General features: G+C 42.0%; 1 protein-coding gene across 1 annotated transcript; it reads left to right on the top strand.

Moving 5' to 3' along the window:
- Positions 1-1,536: 1,536 nt before the first annotated feature.
- si:dkey-117m1.4 lies at positions 1,537-14,847 on the top strand. Its single transcript, XM_044115533.1, has 9 exons — positions 1,537-1,724; positions 7,589-7,683; positions 8,000-8,081; positions 8,583-8,946; positions 9,590-9,664; positions 10,366-11,450; positions 11,874-12,703; positions 12,852-13,097; positions 13,280-14,847. Exons 1-9 carry the CDS (start codon positions 1,639-1,641, stop codon positions 13,531-13,533), a joined length of 3,117 nt encoding a protein of 1,038 aa, XP_043971468.1. The 5' UTR covers positions 1,537-1,638; the 3' UTR covers positions 13,534-14,847.
- Positions 14,848-19,203: the final 4,356 nt, after the last annotated feature.

The following is a 19,203-nucleotide window of genomic DNA, read 5'->3' as shown; positions in this document are numbered from 1 at the left end:
GGTTAGTGGTAGCTCAATCATAAGTGAGGTAAGGATTTTGCTTCTCTGTGGGATTCAGTTCAAAAGAGGAAAGAGTACATCTGCAGGGGTTCAGTAGTCAATTAAATTTAAATTCTTCTGCCAAATTACTAATGATTTCTCATCTGTAGGGAACCAATGGAAAAATAATCTGTTTTTGGACTAAATATAAAATAGTTTTTAAATGATGGTTTCATTTGTTAAGGGAAATTTCTGTCTAAAGAAACTTGGGTTTTTGTGAAAAAGCAATTGTCCCTTAAAGCTAACAATTCACCGGCGGCAGAAACAACAGTCATCAAACATCTGCAACAACTAGCAAGCAGTCTTTCAGATAGCTGGGGAGGAATTTCTATAAAGCCAATAAGATGTTTTCTTAATTACAAGTAAAGGGCAGTAGTTTTAAAGGTGAAAATGCTTCCTGAAGCTGGTTAAGTGCCATCATTCACAAAGGTCACTCAGGAAGGAAGAAGCATCGCTTTAAAAGAAACATAAAGACATAATTTCCAGATGCATTCAAAGAGACCTCGATTGGAGAAATCATGTTCTGTAGATTGTAAACATAAAATTCAATACTTGATGGCCATTGCTGCGTTATGAGAGAAAAGGGGGAAGCTTGCAAACCTCAAAAACACAATTTCAGTTATGAAGCACGAGGGTGGCAGTATCATATTGTGGTTGTTTTGCAGTATTAGGAACTACGGCAATTTAATGAAGTAATTGGCCTCTTGAGAAAAGAACATTGTGTGTAAAGTAAAGCTGTGGTGCAAATGGGCCTTCCTTGCAGACAATAACCATAATCATACTGTAAAATATATATACATATGTGTGTGTGCGAGCGTATGTGTGTGTGTGTGTGTGTGTGTGTGTGTGTGTGTGTGTGCGTGTGCGTGTGTGTGTGTGTAAACCATTTAGTAAAAAAAATGGTATTGGACTTAAAGTAGGGAAGATTTCAGTAAACAGTCTGTGTAAATATTTAATTACAATAATTGCTTGCATGTTCAGGACATAATAAAACAAATCTTCATAACCAAGCTAACAAGTGGTTTGAAGTCACTTTGGTCACGTCATTCTGAGCAGCATTTTGCCAAATTTCTGTGTAGATTCATTCGTATGGGATTTTTGTTCAACTGTTGATTAAATAAAAAAGGTCTGTAGTGAATTCTCAAAACCTCAGCATAAAGTGTCTGTGTGTTTAGAGGACAAACTAAACCTTAACATTCCATTCATCAGTTTTACTCAGTTCATTCTCTTTAGGCGAGTTAATCACTCTTCTTAGAAACGATCTACTTTTTTCATCAGCTCGCTGAGCGGGTCCATTCCTCTGTGGGGGTTGGTGGAAATTCCCGGAATTAGTAACAGCAGCGAGCCACCGTATTTCCACACATATGAAATGACAAAATGTGAGTACTTTTAAATCTACCTTTTTAAATCGACTGATAACATCTTTTAAATCTCTACCGGATTTATTTTGTGGCTCGATGGGCGCTGCGGACCCCTCAGAGCAGCGGCAGTGGGAGTGGCCAGGATAACCTTGGTGTGAGGCGGCTGGTTGAGGCTGGAGAGCAGCGCGAGAGGCTGAATGGTGAGGCGGTGGAGTATCAGCGTAGTGCTGGCGTGAACATGGCGGAGACCGTGCGCTCGCTCTTCGAATACCGGGATCCACACGGCGACGGAGAAGGCGTCAAAGCGGCACCACCAACTCGCGGGTGAGTCCAGCAGGGGAAAAAAAGAGGACGTATTAGACTCATAGTGCAAGTGTTTTTCCTGCCTATGGAGAAAAACGCACACGGGTGGGTGTGCGCGCGGTATGTGTGAGGGTGTTTTCGGTGCCACTAAAGTTATTGTCACGCGTTTGTTTTGCTGTTTATAACTATTTAAACCTCGGATACACTGAAACTAGCTTGTTTCTTCCTCGCTAGCTTGTTTCTGACCGTTAAATCCACCTTGCTGTGCGGCTCCAGAGGGGTATGTATGCGTTGGTTTCATCTGCTGAGTCTCAGACTGAATTCACCGCTTTTACAGAAAACTGTGTGCTTGCTAGTAGCTGGGTTAAGCTAAATAATGGCGAATATATGCGTCTTTTGCTGGAAAAAGGCACCAGTGCAAGAAATTAACACTTGTTACTCTTTCACGTAGCCCAATAGAGGTGTTTTTAAACAGTACTTCGCGCGCTGAACTCCTGATAACTAAAGTTTCCAGTCATGATATTCAAATGTTTACTGTCAGAAAGTTTATTAGACATTGAAGTTTTATAAATTGTACAGGCAATGATAGCATGTGCGTGTGTGTGTGTGTGTGTGTGTCTGCAAGTGCGCGCTCTTGTATGTAGTGCGCGCGCTCACGTGTGATTTGAGAGTCTCACACACGGGGAGAGGAGAGCGTGAGAGAGAAAGGAGCACCTCTCCCTGTGTGCGTGGGTGTGTGTGTGTGTGTGTGTGTGTGTGTGTGTGTGTGTGTGTGTTAGAGCAAGGGAAAGAGGAGGGAGTGTGTGTGTGTTGGTGTGTGTGTTGGATATGGGAGGGGGAGAGAGTGAGTAGTGTGTGCGTGACAGAGTGTGTGTGAGAGTGAGACAGAGATGAGGAGAGGGAGGGGGAGCTCAGTGTGCAAGGAGTGTGTGACAAAGAGAACAGGAGTGTGTGTAGTATGGTGTGTGCGTGTGTGTGTGTGTTTAGGAAAAATGGGTGAGAGTGTGTATGTTGAAAAGAGCAGATAAATGTGTTTTTAGATCGCCTCTGTGTATTCCTGTGAGAAGAGACAGAAAGTTAGAATGAAGAGAGTTGGAAATGAAGGTGTGTTTACTGTGAGGCTGTGAAGGACGTGTGTATGTGTGACAAGAAGCATATAAAAAGTGTGTAACTGTGAGAGAGAGGCAGATAGAGGGGAAGTGTGTTAGAGGCACAGAGAAAGGGAGGGGAGTGTGTGTCTGTGTGTGTGTGTGATCAGAGAGTGGGGGGAGGGACTGTGTGTGTGTGTGTTTGTTTGTGTGTGTTTTAGAAAGAGTAAGTGAAGTGTATGTGCGTGAGGTGTTGTGTGTTTGTGTAACCTAATGCAATGAATAGATTAAAAAAAGCAGGGAATGTGTGTGTTTGGTGTTTTGGGTTAGATTGTCCTGAGAGGAAACCTGGTGTCTGTCTTTAAGAAACTGAGAGGTGTGTATGATGAGCTGGGGAAAGCAGGTTGAGCATGTGTGTTACCACAGAGCAAGAGAAGACGGGGGTGTGTGTTGCAGAGAGAGATCGTTGTGTGTGTGTGGGTGTGTGTGCGTGCGAGAGTGAGAAGGAGGGAAAGAGGAGGGACGGGGGTGAGGACATGAGGATGTGCGTGTGTGTGCAAGCGTCCAATAACTAGCATGTATACATGCAAGCTTTTAAAGCAGAAAGATTGTGTGTGTGTGTGTGTGTGTGTAGCTCGTGCATATGCTGTCTGTTTCTGTGTGTGTGTATTTGCTCTGGAAGAAGAGTTGTGCGTGTGTGTATGTGTGTGTTTGTTCTGCAGTCAGTAAGAATGGGAGGGGTGTGTGTCATGGGGGAGACAGACACAAGGTTTGTGTGTGTGTGTGTGTTTGCGTGTGCATGGGCGAATGTGTGTGTAGCTCCTAGACAAGGGCAATGTGTGTGTGTGAGTGTGAGTGTTGTACGGAGGGAAGGAAAATGTTTATGCATCTACTTTGTTTATGAAAGAGGAAAGGACAGTGTGTGTGTATGCATGCTCAAAGGAAAAGTATCTTTGTGTGGGTGGTATGGTATATGTGAGATGGGGGGCTGTTTGTATGTGTGTTATTATTGAGAGCTGTGTGCGTGTGTGTGTGTGTGTGTGTGTGTGTGTGTGTGTGTGAAGGACGGAGTATACATGAGGCTTACTGAGTTTTTGTGTGCAGTTCAAATGTGTGTGGAGCAAGCAGTAGGAACAGTTTCATGACAAGAGGTTGCGTGTGTATCTTTTTATACAGCAGCACATTCAGTTTGCTTGTTGGTGGCTAAAGGAGGAATAACTTGTTTGGTGGATTGCGTGTGTGCGGGTGTGTGTGTGTGTGTGTCAGAAAGTGGAGAAGAGAATATGTTGTGGCAGACATGCATGACTGTGAGAGAGTGCGTGTGTTTCTGTGTGTGAATGAGTGAAAAAGAGAGATGGAACATGAGACTGTGGGTCTGGTTATTTGAGTGTGTGTGAGGGAGCTTTAGAGGCAGGGGGAGGACTGTGTGTGTGTGTGTGTGTGCGCATGCATGTGAGCTTGGCTACAGAGAGGATATTTGTGTGTACTGTAAGTTTGTGTGTGTGTGGGCGTGTGTAAGTCAGTGTGTTTGCCTGCCTGTTAGCCTGAGAGGGAGAGGGAGGGGGAGTGTGTGTGTGTTAGAGAGAGTTAGTTAGCGCTTGTTTGTGTGCCTCAGTGTATGTGCGTGTTCCTGGAGGGAGGGAGGGGGAGTGAGAGAGATGTTTGTTACGTGTGCACATGTGGCCTGTGTGAGCTCTGCGTGTCTCTATGTGGGTCTAGAGTATGCACTTTTTTTGTTTGCGTATTTGTGCGTGCATGTTGGCTGGTGGGAGGGGAGCTGTGTGTGTGTGTGTGTGTGTGTGTTGTTTAGAAGGGAGAGAACTGTTCAGGGAGGGAAGATGGAGAGAATCGATGGAGAGGGTGAGACAGAACGAGAGATATATGGAGGGAGATGTTAAGGGGTCAGCTCAGTCAGGAAGGGGTGGTGAGACAGATTTGGTCAGCAAGAAAGTTTGAGAAAACTTATTGAACTGAACAGACCCAAAATATTCAAACAAACATAAACTTTGTGTGTTTTTCTAAGAAGAAAACTGCTTACATAAACGCAGTGTGAGTAATAGTGTAAACATTATTGTACTGAAAATATTTGAAGTGTAAGTATCTGATTTGATTTGGCAATATTTCTGTATCCTGCATATAGAGATGCACCAATCCGGGTTTTCCTGTGCTGTGTGTTTCTTTTTATACAAGAAGAAAAAAAGTTTTCAGTTAAGAGAAAATTGGCAGAATCAGATCTAAGGTATAGACTTATGCATCTACAGGCCTGTCACAATAACAAATTTTGATAGACCATAAGAACTTCTTGCGATAAACGATAATGTTGTTTTATTATGTAATATATAATAATCATATTTTTAATTAATATAATAGTAATAAAGGAAGAACAATGCAATAACAAATTCTCAAAAATCAATAAACTTTAAATTCTGATGAACATTTAAACATTGAAACTGAAAGACATTTTAAATGTCCAAAATAAATAAACAAAACAACAGAAACAACAAATTTAGTGAATTTGAAGTCTGTTGACAAAATTGTCTTGCAAAAAAGGGATAGTTGAGACCAAAGCGACAAAAAGAGAAAAAAGAAAAATGATAAACCAAGCAAATGAAAATTATTTGTTTTAGTTTATCATGCGATTAATTTATTTATTGTTCATTGTGACAGACCATATGCTTTATTTATTTCATGTTCTGGTTTCTTGAAAAATGGTTTTAGTAATAATTGTTATTATTTATTAAGCTTGAGACTAATATGTAATAATTGGGTGTTTAATAAAGAATTGTTTAAGGATTTAAAAGACAATTATTACAATTAAGTTCTACAACAAGTTCTACAACAAATATTGGGATAAAATTAGAAGATTAAATTTGAGTCATTAATCATTACAAGTAATCAACAAAGACAGATTTCTGTTTTTACCAGCCCTAACTACAACTTTGTGACATGATCCATCAGTTGAAGCGTGCAAGTCAAGACACTGAAATTCCTTTTGATGTTGAGATCTGTGAACTTGTACTACATTTTCGCTACTACTCTTCAGGGTTCTGAGTGTAAAGCAGTAATGTCTGCTCTGTTAACTGACTACTTAGAGCAATTTTCAGACGGGCAAGCTGTTTTAACTACACATGTAGCGCTAACTGTAGCGTTATGCCAGTACGCCGCTGACGGCCCTAACTACAACTCCTGACCAGTGATTTGACTTTCTTTTTTGTACTTATGGAATTTTGGTTATTTCATTTAAATAATTGCAATGTTTTTTGCACACCAGTTTGTATCATCTCATTCAGAGATGTAAAAGTGATTTCCTATAATTAGCCTGTTGTTCACTACTACAACAGAGCTATACTTTAGTAGGTGCTAGTCATTTTGTCCTCTTGTTTTGTACTTTATCAGTTATGATCTTTTCTTTTCCTCATTAGAGGTGTTTTGATAAATTGGTGAAGTGAATTTACCCTAAGTGACTTTTACTACTAATATGCATAATTATTGTTGACACAAGGCTAGAAAGGAGCATTGTGAATGCTGTTAAATTACAGTTTGTAAAAAGAAATCAGAATTGACAGTATTGGGAAATCTAAGCTAAGTTTTTGAATCTTCAATCAGCTCTTGTTAATTATCCTTTTTCCCCTCAAAATTGACATTTGTGTGTTTGCTGCAGATGAAACATTTTCAAAGAAAAACTATGAACCCATATGAAGTTGTACCCTCTTAAACACTGAAGTTTGCATACAGTGTCACAAATGTAGATGGAAGTGGACTGGCTCAATCAAAATGTTGATGTCTGTTCACTATGCATCTCTTTATTAATTTTTGCCCTCTATTTTCAGTCTGTTATTCCATTGATTAAGTTTTCTATTGAAACTATTTAGCTTCTTTTTTACCACCAGCGAAAGGCGCATCGATTCACATATCAACATGGGCAGTACTGATTAGATCCAAAGCATGATCTTCCCATGGCCTACTTTCAAAAGACTCCAGTGTCATGTGAGGGAAAACAGATTGATGGGGAAAACAAAGCTGAGATTTGTGCTCGCAGAACTAGCTCAGATTCTTCAGAGGCAGGATCAGTTTGGCTCTTCTAAGTGTGGCTGTTTTGACATGGACTTATTCTGAAAGATATAATCTGACTGTCGGCTCTGGGTGCACACAAGAGGCAGCGTTCTGTGCTCGGAAGTCATCATACTTGGCTAACGATATGGAGTAAATCATAGCATATTATGGGGTTTTTAAAAATATTTTTTGGTACTATTGGCCTTTTATTGAACAGTAATTTGAGCGTAAAAAGGATGAAGTGAGAAGGCGAAGATATGCAGCAAAGGGCCTGAGACCAGGAATCAAATTCAGGACAACTGCACTGAGGAGGAGGTAATTTCTGATGTAGAAAGTGGTGAAAGTTGGAGCAGAGTCTTTTTTATTTATTTATAAGTTTTAAAGATCTGGATGCACTCAGTTATTACAAAAACAAACTTGTAGTTCTTTTAATAAAAGGAAAAAAAATATAGAACAGTGTGCTCAGTATTGACTGATTCATCAAGACGTTTAAGGCACTTTGCATGTGTGTCGCTGAATTTTATTTAACTCTCCTGCCGTCTTAGCGCGACGCTCAGGTAGAAAACCTTTTAATGTTCCAGAATGTATTGACATTGGGGGGATTCAGGTATATCAACAGAAAGTAAATGGAAGTATATTCAAACTAAGGTAAAAACTGGTGGTCCTCTCTGACCGACGTGAAGCCTGGCTGCTAGACACACTGATTAAATGATAATTGGGAGTTTTCTATCATGTGTTCGGCAGGCGTGGCTGTGGAAGGAAAAGAAAAGGGACACCTGTGAAGGTCTTTGTAACACACACTGAGGAAGAGGGCGTGCCTGAGCAAAGCATCAACCCAGGTTTGTATGTATGTGTGTGTGTATGTATGTGTGTCTTTCGGATATATTCTGCATGTCATGTTCTTCTAGCCATTAGCTGGAATTGTGTGTATGTTTGAGCACTGTCTGCATGTGCATCTGTCTGCGTGGGGGCGGACTGTGAGTATGTGAGTGACCTACTTCTGGTCATGTTTGAATGTGTGTATCTGACTACATATGTGCATCTGTGCCTGTGTGCACTGCAAGAGATGAGGTTGTGACCCTTGTGTTCATGTGTGTGTATCTGTGTGTGTGTCCCTGGTGTGTAATCCTCATCCACATACTGCTGTACTCTCAGGTGATCGAAAGGAGGGAGGAGAGAGTAAACGTCCATCACTGGACGCACCTTCCTACATCACACACCCTGCTCATCACAGCTGGTGAGTTCACATCCAGGCTCCTGTTGGTTGTTTTAACTGGCATCTTATAAAACTCAAAGTTTTAGAAAATGATCAACTGTTGCTGATTTTTACTTGAGTACTGCTTAATTTAAGCTCTGCTCATTTGAGTCACTCTCCTTGGCTGCCACCAACCCTTCAGGTCTTGATTTCATCCACATAAACAAGCTGAGTTGAAGCTGAAGTGTGTGTTTGGTTGAAAAATCAGTCTCCTTTAGTCTAATATTCCTAAATAAATTTAAGTTTTAAATATTTTTAAATGTCCAGAAAACATGACGTATAAAATTAAAATATTACATCACATGCATAAAAGCATAAAAGTATGTTTAATACTACTCAAATGTTTTTTTTCTAAAGGTACTTTTAATCTGAATGCATAATCTAATTTATTGAACAGGATTAACTTTACATTTGGCAGGATATTACTGAGGGGTGCATGTTGCTTTTTTCCCCCTTTCATCAATTAATCCTTTGTCTTCCCAGCGGTCCACCAGAGCAGACTCGAGATAAGGTCTCCCGTGGATCCAAGGTCAGCTCAGCGTCCACCCCGGCTCCGCCTCCCACTGCTTCCTCAGCCCCGACGTTGACCCCTGTGCCCGCTCCGGCCCCAGCCACCACAGCTTCAGCTCAGGGCCCAACTCTGACCCCAGCTTCCACAGCTCCAGCTGCTCCCACTGCCTCGGCTCCGGCTCCGACAGCCATGTCCTTCCCTCCATCCCCCAACTGCCGCATCAGGGAGGTCCACTGTGGCAGCCAGGTGCGCCTGGTCGTTATTGCCATTCGAGACATCACCAAGGGAGAGGAGATCACCGTTGACTACAGCCTGACCGAGTGGGGAGAGAATCTAGTGAGACAAATATATTTTTGATTAGTCCTTGTGTGGAGTTATCCCTCTTTTCCCCTTTGCTGTTTCAATATGTCGTCTTCATTTCTGTAAAAACAGACGCATGAAATATCTGACATCAGACAGACATATGTTTGTTCTGACACTGCTGATAACACTCACACACACTCACAATCACCCTTCTTCTGCATGCACAAGCTAAACAAGGCATATGGTTGCCATGGTGATGACAGAGCTCCAGCTCTCCTTCTACCTATAATGCTGTAGCAACAGTTACCATGGTTATAACATGACATTTGTTGCTGTGATGGACCCATTAAATTTGATGAATATTTTCAACCAAATGACACCAGAAACTGTTTAAGAAGTTGTCAAACAGCAAAAAAGCTTCAGGATGGTCGATGAACTCAAACACATTCTTTTACTGCATGCAGGCCCCTTAGTTTAATCTGGCTTTGTTTCTCAACCGTCTCGTATTTAAAGCTTGTTTCAAACAATAAATATCTCTTTCTTTTTCTGTTTTTTAGTCTACTTTACTAATGTGTTTTCCTGCTCTCTGAGTGACAGCTGAGGCTGATTGTGACGCTAAATATTAATGAGTGTTGTGCCTGCTGCTGGTTTAATCTGAGTTTTATGCGTTCCTCAGGGTTTCCGTGCAACTGTGTCTCCAGCGCAACCGGAGTGTAACTCAGACTCTGAAAATAGCAACAACGTGAAAAAGGTAAAACAATGTCTCCTGTTTACACATTCAGACATTTCTAATATCTGTCTTACTGGATTTTGCACACCTTTCACAGTTTTTGACTGATAAAGACCACAAGCCGTAAGGCATTGATGTACGAATAAAGTAACTTAACACAATTCAATGATGTTGAAGATTTACATTAAACAACTTATTCCACAAAGTAAGCAAATATAAATGATATGTTTGTTTTTATTTTATTTATTTTTCACCGTATTTTGTTTTGTCTGTTTTTAATTTGTCTGAAATGTAGGCTGTAGTACATAAGCATATCTTTTTATCTAAAATAATTTTGGCAATGCATAACAAATGGGTATTTCTCTTATGAACTTGTAAGGACTTCATGTTAGGTACTCGGTTACCTTTAAATACAAAACCAGTTCAACTAGTTGCCTTCAGAAATCGATTGATTAGTTAATAATCCCTCGTTGCTGGTGCTGTTCTGACTCCTGGGTGCATAAACATAATCTATAACATAACCCCCCCTTCCCCCCGCGCCCCTCCAAAATAAAAAACAACTAAAGTCTGTGAAAAAGTCCTAAGTGTGACTAGTGTGGGAGGATCTGTGAAGGCGGTGACAGACGGAAACACAGCAGAAAACAAACCTCATCCTAACCCCAGTTCCATTTTTATCATTGCTATTGTAACATTACGTTGACATTTGCATCTTTTCACTCCAGGAAGACGAGCCCCTTCCTCTGACCGCCCAGCAGCATCGGCAGCAGCAGCAGGAGTTTGTCACCCCGTCCTGGTCCCTCTCCCCGTCATCCTCCCCCGTCTCTCACTCTGATGCCAGCGACTTGGACGCTGCAGATGAAGACAACTCCAGCCCCCGTGGTCGTGCACTTCGCCGACGGAAGAAGCGTCGCGGCACTCCTTCCAAGAAAAAGATGCCCCATCGGACCCCACCCCGACGCCCTTCGCCTGTCTCTCCCTCCAGCGTCCCACATCATAACTGTACCCTACCTTCGTCCCCGTCTCCTGCCTCCTCATCTTCCTTCCCCTCCTCAAGTTCGACCAAACCTGAATTCAAAACTCCGACCTGTTTCGATTCTGAGAACGGGGCAAATCTCACCACAAATGTCCCAAGAGAAGGAGTGTCCACTGACTCCACACGCCAAACCTGTGAACACTGCGGACGCCACTTCCGCTCGCTGGGCCGCCACCTGGACAAACACCACGCCCACCAGCCCGACGTGTGCTCCGCCCTTGTCGAGCGCTACACACAGATGCCGCATCTGCAAGCGCACAGCACAAACTCTGCTTCACTGCACGCTCACACAGAGAACCACTCCAAGTTCTCCCAGGTCAGAGGACAGAGCAGTGTCCAGGACCTGTCCATGACTCCGCCCTCTCTCACCTCAGCGGACCAATCCCACGACTCCTCTGGGAGAAGCTCCACCAGTCCTGTCCTGACTCCCCTACGCGGGCAGAACGCAGTGGCAGTGTCAGTCCTAAAGAGGAGCCCCCCACCTGTGGCGGTGACACAGTCCAGGAAAGGAGGGGTGAGGAGATTAAAGAAAGAAAAAAGGATGGAGGAAGAGGAGGACATGGAAGATGTAGATTTGGATGTAGTGGACATGAAGAAGACAAAAGAGGAAGAGGAATTGGAGCTGGTGTGCCCTCAGTCCTTCAACAGCATAACAGCTGAAAAAATAGCACCAAAAAAAGAGGAGGATGAAGAGGAGGAAGAGAATGATGTTAATGGAATCATGGAAATTGAGGATGACAGTGGGACAGAGGAAAAAGAAAAGGAGTTGCTGAGGTAATTTGTTTCCTCTTTATGCAAGTTGAATAACGTTTGTTACCAAGCAGTTTCTTCATCTGTTAGCATCTATTTTCTCCAGTCCACATGGCTTCACAATTATATTTACAAATAAATATGTTCATCCTCACTAATGCGCATCAGATTCAACACCACATATGGAAGTGGAATAAATCAGATGTTTTTTTTCTGGTTGCAAAAAATCAGAAGTTTTTGAAAACGTAACAAGGACTAAAAATAAAAGAAGAAGCAATGGGACTTGGGTTGCATTTACCAGCAGTGTGAACCTAGCCTAACTTAAATAAGACATTAAAAGTCCCAAATGAACGACATTCATGTCCGTTATAACTGTACGAACATAAACTCATGACTGCCACTGTTACTGAAACTTTGGGGATGAAAAGTGTCCTTTGTGTCTTGCAGTGGTTCAGGCCGTCACCACATGCTGCCCCTCCTGTCCTCTCTGTCCTCTCTGGTCCTGTACCTCCGTCGGCTCCAGCACTCCGCGTTCCTGTCTCTGTCCCGGCAGCTGCAGTCCTCCGAGGCCTGGCGCCTGCTCTGCCACTCCAGCCTGGCGCTCCTCATCCTGTACAACCGAAGACGCGAGTGCGAGGTCTCCAAGTTGACCATCGCCGAGTATCGCGTTCGCGTCACCCCTCAGTGCCCTGTCCCTGTCCCTCCTGGCGCCCCCCCGGCTCTCACGCCGCTGGAGGCTTCCCTCTCCCCATTTGAGCGACTCGTTCTTTCTCACCTGCCTAGAGTCGGGGTCCAGGGGAAGCGCGGGCGCGTCCAGCCGCTCATCCTCCCCCCCCACTGCGAGCCCTGTCTGGAGCTGCTCCTGCAGACCCGTCATGACGCCGGGGTAGATCCTGTCAACCCGTACATCTTTGCCCGCCCCTACCACTCTCCTGCCACCCCTCTGCGCGGCACCGACCTCCTTCGTAGCCTGGCCCGCTCCAGCGGCACCCGCAACCCCAGGGCTTTGACGCAAGCTAGGGTCCGCCGGCAGGTGGCCATCCTGACCCAGCTGCTGCTGCTGGGGGAGGGAGAGGAGCCGGGGCAGCCAGGAGGCGGCGCTGTGGAGCGGCTGGAGCACTTCCTGGAGAGGGAGTATCACGTGACGCAGATCTGCACCGGAATCGGCCAAGACCCGGGTTTGATGGGCAGAGTGGGCCGAGTGGTGCTGTGTGGGGAGAGAGACGGCGTTCTGTTCAGAGGAATGAGCCTGAACCACATCTGCCTGGAGCTGGATGGTGAGACGAATGAACACAAACATGATGAGTCAGTTCCCAGATTAGTGTTTTATTGTTCCTTCCTAGGAGATGATTTTTGTGTGAAATTATATTTTAATGATTTTAAGTCCGTACGGCGTCTGGTTCTGATTCAAAATTTGATTTCCAGTTTTATCAGGAAACTCTGCGGACTCTTTCTCGGAGGGAGACTCGGATGGGGAACATGTGAAGGAGAAACCCGTGGTGACCCCCCCAGCCCCAGCTCTGAGCCCTCCACCCACCCTGCTTTACGTCAGGAAAGGCAAAAACAACGGCCGGGTGGGGCGGCCCAAGAAGATCAAGAATGTCCAGTCTGGCCTCCTGCCGCCGCCCCCTCCTCCACCTCTCCCACCTGCAAACCGCAGGAGAGGCTCAGGTTAGCCCCGTTACTGCTCTTATACTCAGCAACGTTTGTATAAAATCCAAAGATGGAGACAAAATAAATAACATTTTCAATGTTATTTTTGCAGCTAAGTTATTGAATAAATGAAGACATGAGCTCAACAACAAAGACATTGCTTTTAATCTACAGTATTTCCTCTCTCTCTTGCATTGCAGGGAAGCGAGGGGTCCTGAAGCGTCCCTGGTCAGAGGCGGAGCGTGCAGCAGTTGAAGAGCATCTAACCAAAAACATCAACGAGCTCCGTGTCCCCGCGAAGGCCGACTGCGAGCGCTGCCTGCAGCAGTGCCCCCTGTTGGTCAACAACCACCGTGACTGGCGAGCGGTCAAGTTCTACTGTCACAACCGGATTCAGCTGCTGAAGAAAAACCAGCGGCGTGAAAGCCAACCACAGCCGCTCACCGTCTGCTGAGAGAGCTGGAGAGCCGGGGTGCTTTTTTAAAATTTTTATTTTACATTCAGAGCAGCCAATCTTATCACATGCTGGCCTGCTTTCCTTAAAACAAATACATTTGGAGAGTCCTTATTTCACTAGCACTCTGAGAGTGGACCTTTTTGTTTTACAAAAGAGAGAAAAAAAGTCTTTTGCTCAGTTTTAGGTCTTAAATTAACACTACAGTGAGGATGATGGTCCTACTCTGAAAGCGCAGTGCTGGTTGGATGAAGAACAGTGGATTTGGATCGCAGCATCTGCCACTTCCTGGCTGAGTTCGTGTAGAAGGATGTAATATCCTCTATCCAGAATACATACACTATAGAGATGTGTTAAAAAGAAGGGCAGCTGATCCCTACAGTGTTGAACAGACTTTGTGAAGTAGCATTAGTCTTCAGAACAATGGGAGACGTTTGTAGGAAATGGCCTGTGCTCATCGTTTTCAACTAAGATTTCTCCTAAGATAAGCTAGTTCTTCTTTTCAGACAATTGACTGTGCAATTCTTGCGATGGTTTAAGTGATATTTGGACCTTAAATGACACACAAGGTACTACATTTCTGAAGTTAGCCCGCCACTCCAAAGAACATAACATTTCATCACCATGGAGCTAAGAGTTTGGTTCTTATAGAGTGAACCACTTCATAAAGTCCAAAAAGTTTCAAACTGCTGTGAAAGCCTGTTGTCTTTTGTCTGCTTTTCAATCTGTCTGAAGTTGTGTTGCTGCCCTGAGCAACTTTATTTGCTTTATTTTTCTGCTTGTTGCAGAATTGTTTTTTTAAGCCTCAAGAAGGTGCTACAGTCCAACAAGCTATCATTATACGTGTAAAGAGGTTTTTCTTTGGTTGTGTTAATGTTAGTTTTAGGGCATTTATTGGAGAAATGAAAACATTGTATTGTCTGCAGTCCTCTCTAGAGCTCCTCCTGTCATTTTGCTCCACCAGATTTTTGCTTTTGCTCCAAATCTGTCTGTCAGACTAAACCCTCCACTAAAACCTCACATCAGATACTTGAAGTTATTTCAGTCTTTCTCAGAATATCTTTCCTCCTGTAATGCTCTAGACTGGCCAGTTACACTTGTACATAATAAATATATTACCAATACGCTAACTGGTTGCTCGAGTTACTGTTGCGTAGTTTTTCCTGTCCACTTCTGAGTTCATGCTGTGTGTAAATAAGCCTGTTTTGTAAATACTCCTCAGAGAATCAAAGGAAAAACACAATGTAAGACATTACCTGGTTATTGTGTTATGTTTTTTCTTTTATATAAATCTTATAAAAAGTTAAAGCTTCATTTGTGTTGTGGGTATTTATTTCACTGGAATTTATTTCTTTGTGTCTATATTGGGGTTGCACAATATCTGAGGTATCGTTATCGACTGATGTTGGTCATGATTCAACATATTGCTCAGATATATTGCTAAAATCACTTGGTATTTCTAAGAATTCATCACGCTTGTCAAAGTTTCCAGTGTTTTTGGTGAAGAAAGAAGACCACAGCGAGAACCACATGTAATGTGTCCTACCATCACAAACCTCAAGTCTTCTGCCATATGAGCCAGAATTAAGTTAAAAGCATTTTTAATATAGTATTTATGTCTTTCCTTCTTTTGCTCACTAAACTAAATTTACAACATTTTAATGAAATGAACAAAATAGCTGTGTAGAAAAGGGATCAATAACTATTTGTAGGTCAGAATCAAACAGGGTTTCACTGTTTGGCCCTACTAAAGCCACACAGTTTCCTAAAATGTTTCGGCCGATTTCTTTCTGTTTTCTTGGTTTTGTTCTTCAGCAACATGAACAAGAACATGCGTTCAGTTGTACTTTGAAAAACATACTTTGAAAAGGCATGTTTGTTTAGCAGATCTTCATGACTTACTATGCTGAGGTCTGGTTTTAATAAGTCACTGAATGCATCAACCACTTTGCTGCCGAGTTGAGTTTGCACCATCCCTAAATTATGTCCCACTCTTTGGACGCTGCTGAAAGGTTTCTATTTCTTCTTTTTAAGAAATAGTTTTGGATTTTTTTAAAACTCCACCTACATCCTTCTTGCTATTTGAAGTGGCAGAAAAATCTGCATTTTCAGTCAAGTTTGAAGCTTTCTATTTATTGTTCCAGCTGTAAATATGAGCAAGGTAAGTTACTCTTGATGGCCCATTTTATCAAAAAGGCACCAAATTAGTAGAGCTAGAAAAAGGGTGAAGTAAGACATGCAGAGAAATTCTCAAGATTGGCAACCAAATCCATCAGTAATTTTATCAAGAAAAAATAATTCACATCAAACAATCAAATGGTTGCCTGAAAACACAAACTTATATGCGCAATATGACCTTAAATCAAAAGTAAATTAGCTGACATCTTCAGCCTTCTGTTCCACTGTTTGGCACATTTAAAACAATGCTAAAAAAGTTTAGATGTGGTAATGTATTCTGTTAAAACGTACTGGTCCATATTAAGACCTCCAAAAGCATCTGCCTGCTGAACCCAGATGCAGTTATCACTGTAAACACTAGAGGGAGGCATTGAACTATAAAATAACAAAAATCATTGAGATGCATTTTGTCTAAGCAGTTAGTTACTTATATCGTTATTATATATATATATATATATATATATATATATATATATATATATATATATATATATATATATATATGTATATATATATATATATATATATATATATATATACATATATATATATGTATATGTATATATATATAAACTTCAGTTTTACAGGGACCTTTTCACAGGAAATTTTCCACTGTCAAAATATTGACATCCAAATTCAGAATAAGTGATTTTCTCTACTTTTCCTTGAAACTTTTCAACTCATCAGCAGATGTCAAGCCTTGAAATCAAAGTAAAATGTGGAACGGTTTATTGCCTGCAGAGATTTTTCTTCACAGAATTTTTTTCAAATTCAAATTTCTTCTGAAAGCTAAAAAGGTTGAGACAGGTCTTTGTAAAAGCTTGATTTGCAAATTTCCCTTGAAATTATAAATAATTTGAAAAATTTTAGGAATTTGATTATAGAAGAAGCTGAATGTTTCTTTTATTCTGCTTTTTTCTGAATCAAGTAAAGATTTCATGAAAATGTACCAGGAAGTTGGTGTAAATGCAGATCCATGGAATATCAACTTCATGTTATATTGGCCAAAACAAATTCCTTTTTTTTTTTTTTTTACATTATTATTTTCCAAAAGGTTGTAGTAAAGGAACAAAAAAAAACTCATCAATGTATCAATAAAGCCTGTTGAGTTGATACAAGACCTAGAAAATGTAGCCTTCTCTTTAGAAACCCAGCAGATTATCCTTGAATATTGACATCTACCAGGCTGTTCATGATTCACACCGAGTCTCATGAAGTCTCAGTGTGGATGGATACCTGCTAGCAAAGGTGGACTGGTCACTGGCTTTGATTCTCAGCTTCTTCAGAGAGCATCTTGAAGAAAACATGAGTCCCAAACAGCTGGAGTTGAATTTGTTGTCCTCTCTTCCTACTTACAGAATATGTGAATAGGTGGAGGGGTGAATGTGAGGCGTATTTAAAGCTCCTCATTCTGCTTAGAAAACATGTCAGGGCTTCGACTAGACCACAATGTTCCAGGTGGAGATATAGGCATTTATACACACACCAAAATCTTAACTCTCTAATTAGTGTCAAAGGTCACTTTTGGCTTCCTTAGATCAACTAAAGCGCATTTAAAATATAAAGCTTTATAATTAACCTACTGGCCAACTTATAAGGTATAGAGGAGAGTAGATTAGTTTTTTTTCTGAGGTGTGAAAAGAATCTGTGGTGGGGTAGCGTGGATGCTGAGCTCATCTCTTCAAGCGGAAAAAGGTAAATGTGTGTCTGTTGATCCGGCTCAGACATTTCATAAAAGTTAGGAGGAAATAAAGTTAGCAAGTTTAAAACCTTCATTCTGCTGCAGTATTCTGAGCACACTCGAGTCACCATACATGTTTCAGATGATAATAAAGGATTTTATAGTTTTCTTTAACAGAGGAGGAGCTGCATGAAGAGCTGCCAAGGTGGCGGCCAGCTGAGCGGATGAGGATGCACAGAATGTGCTGTGCTAATTTCTCCTCCTGTTCTTCCTCAGTGAGTGACTGCTGAATACTTTAGGGCTTATCTATAGATATTATTGTCTTAACCCCCCCTGTTTCTCCTCTTACTAATTTTGTCTTTTCTTTCTTTTCTGTTCTCTCAGACTCTTCTGGTTCCACCTCATCCTCTGCCGGTTCTGTTTCTTGTTTTCTTCTGTCTTTCCCTAAAGGTAAACTTTCAATATGAGTTTGCCTGCATCCTGCCTGCATTTGAGTCCACCTGCAGAAGTTGTGTGTGGCACAGTCCCAGTCTCAGTATTTTGCTGGAACAATATTTTTTTTAACACATTTATACACATATTTGTAGTTCTAACCCAGTTCCACCCACTGTTGTATTTCATTGTGGGTGGATATTCTTTGAGTGAAGGAGCAGATTTGTATATGTCCATATGTGTTTAATTATGTGGTTCTGTGGTAAAAAAAGAAAACAGTACAGAGTTGGTCCTAATTTGCATTTGAATACCTGCAGAAATTTCATATCTGGCTATTTCAGGCTAACACAAACAGCACTATTTCTGTGAAGAAATAAGAAGTTTAGTTGTTATTGCACAAATGTGTGAAATATATGACGTACCAAAATTTTGCTTCACTTGTTTGATTTTTGGTTTAGTGTTTGGCTAAAGCATACCTTCTCCTGTTTCATTTACCAAAAAGGGAAAAGAAATCCTTTCATTTACAGAATGCATCAAAGCAATCAGCCAGGATTTTATTTGAACAATATCTCTTATTTATCTGCACGCCTTGCTTTGCCCACAGGCTTTTTTATGTTCCCTATTTCTCATATCTTCACATTTCCTGCTGACCAGTTCTCCAGCTGGCATATGAACCCTTCGCCTGGAGGAAATTGACTTCCTCCTCTCCCTCTGGTTTGTAACTTTAATATTTATATGCATTTCACATTTTCATGATTCTCACCTCACATTTAATTAGTGTACATCTTCCAAATCCTCTCATGCCCCCACAGGATGTCTTACTCTGCACTGCACTCGCAGTAACAAACATGTTCATGTTATCTTAATCCGTGCTGATGAATGAATCTGGCGGCAGCAACATGACGTGTACATTTGTTTTGGTCCTGCAGGAAACGTTCAGCTCGCTTCGGGGACCGTCACAATAATTCCCTCATTCGTCACGAGTGTTTAGAATGAAACCACCGTGGCGATCCCTCAGCGAGTTTCACTGCGTGGCTCCTGATCTTTGGAGCCTCAGGGCGGCTCTGCTTCAGTCAGCCGCTCCTCCTGCAGGTTCTCTGCTCTTTCTGCTCACATTCTGTTCTGTCTATACGCCCCGAGTGACAGACGGTCCCTGTCGCAGCAGGATGTTGAACATGAAACGTACTCCAAAACTGTGACGTAGCTGCGTTTTTAATTATTACGCCTTAAACGCAGCAGAAGCCTGTGTTCCAGCACATCCAGCTGGAACAAAAACTATTAAATAAGTGTAATATGTTTGTGCTGATGAGTGATTAGAGGTCGCTGCGTTGTGGTTCAGATGGTGAGAGGACGAAACCTTAATACCCCCCAGCCCTCCA

Source organism: Gambusia affinis, linkage group LG04, assembly GCF_019740435.1.
Source record: "Gambusia affinis linkage group LG04, SWU_Gaff_1.0, whole genome shotgun sequence".
In the NCBI taxonomy this organism is placed as follows: Eukaryota; Metazoa; Chordata; class Actinopteri; order Cyprinodontiformes; family Poeciliidae; genus Gambusia; species Gambusia affinis.
Note: the sequence above shows the minus strand (reverse complement) of the source record. Positions and strands in the feature narration are given on the sequence as shown.

Excerpts from the sequence above, each read along its gene's own strand:
- si:dkey-117m1.4 (XM_044115533.1), top strand. The coding sequence starts at position 1,639 with ATGGCGGAGACCGTGCGCTCGCTCTTCGAATACCGGGATCCACACGGC. Across the intron at positions 1,725-7,588 it reads GCGGCACCACCAACTCGCGG|GCGTGGCTGTGGAAGGAAAA; the intron begins GTGAGTCCAGCA and ends TGTGTTCGGCAG. Across the intron at positions 11,451-11,873 it reads AAAGAAAAGGAGTTGCTGAG|TGGTTCAGGCCGTCACCACA; the intron begins GTAATTTGTTTC and ends TGTGTCTTGCAG.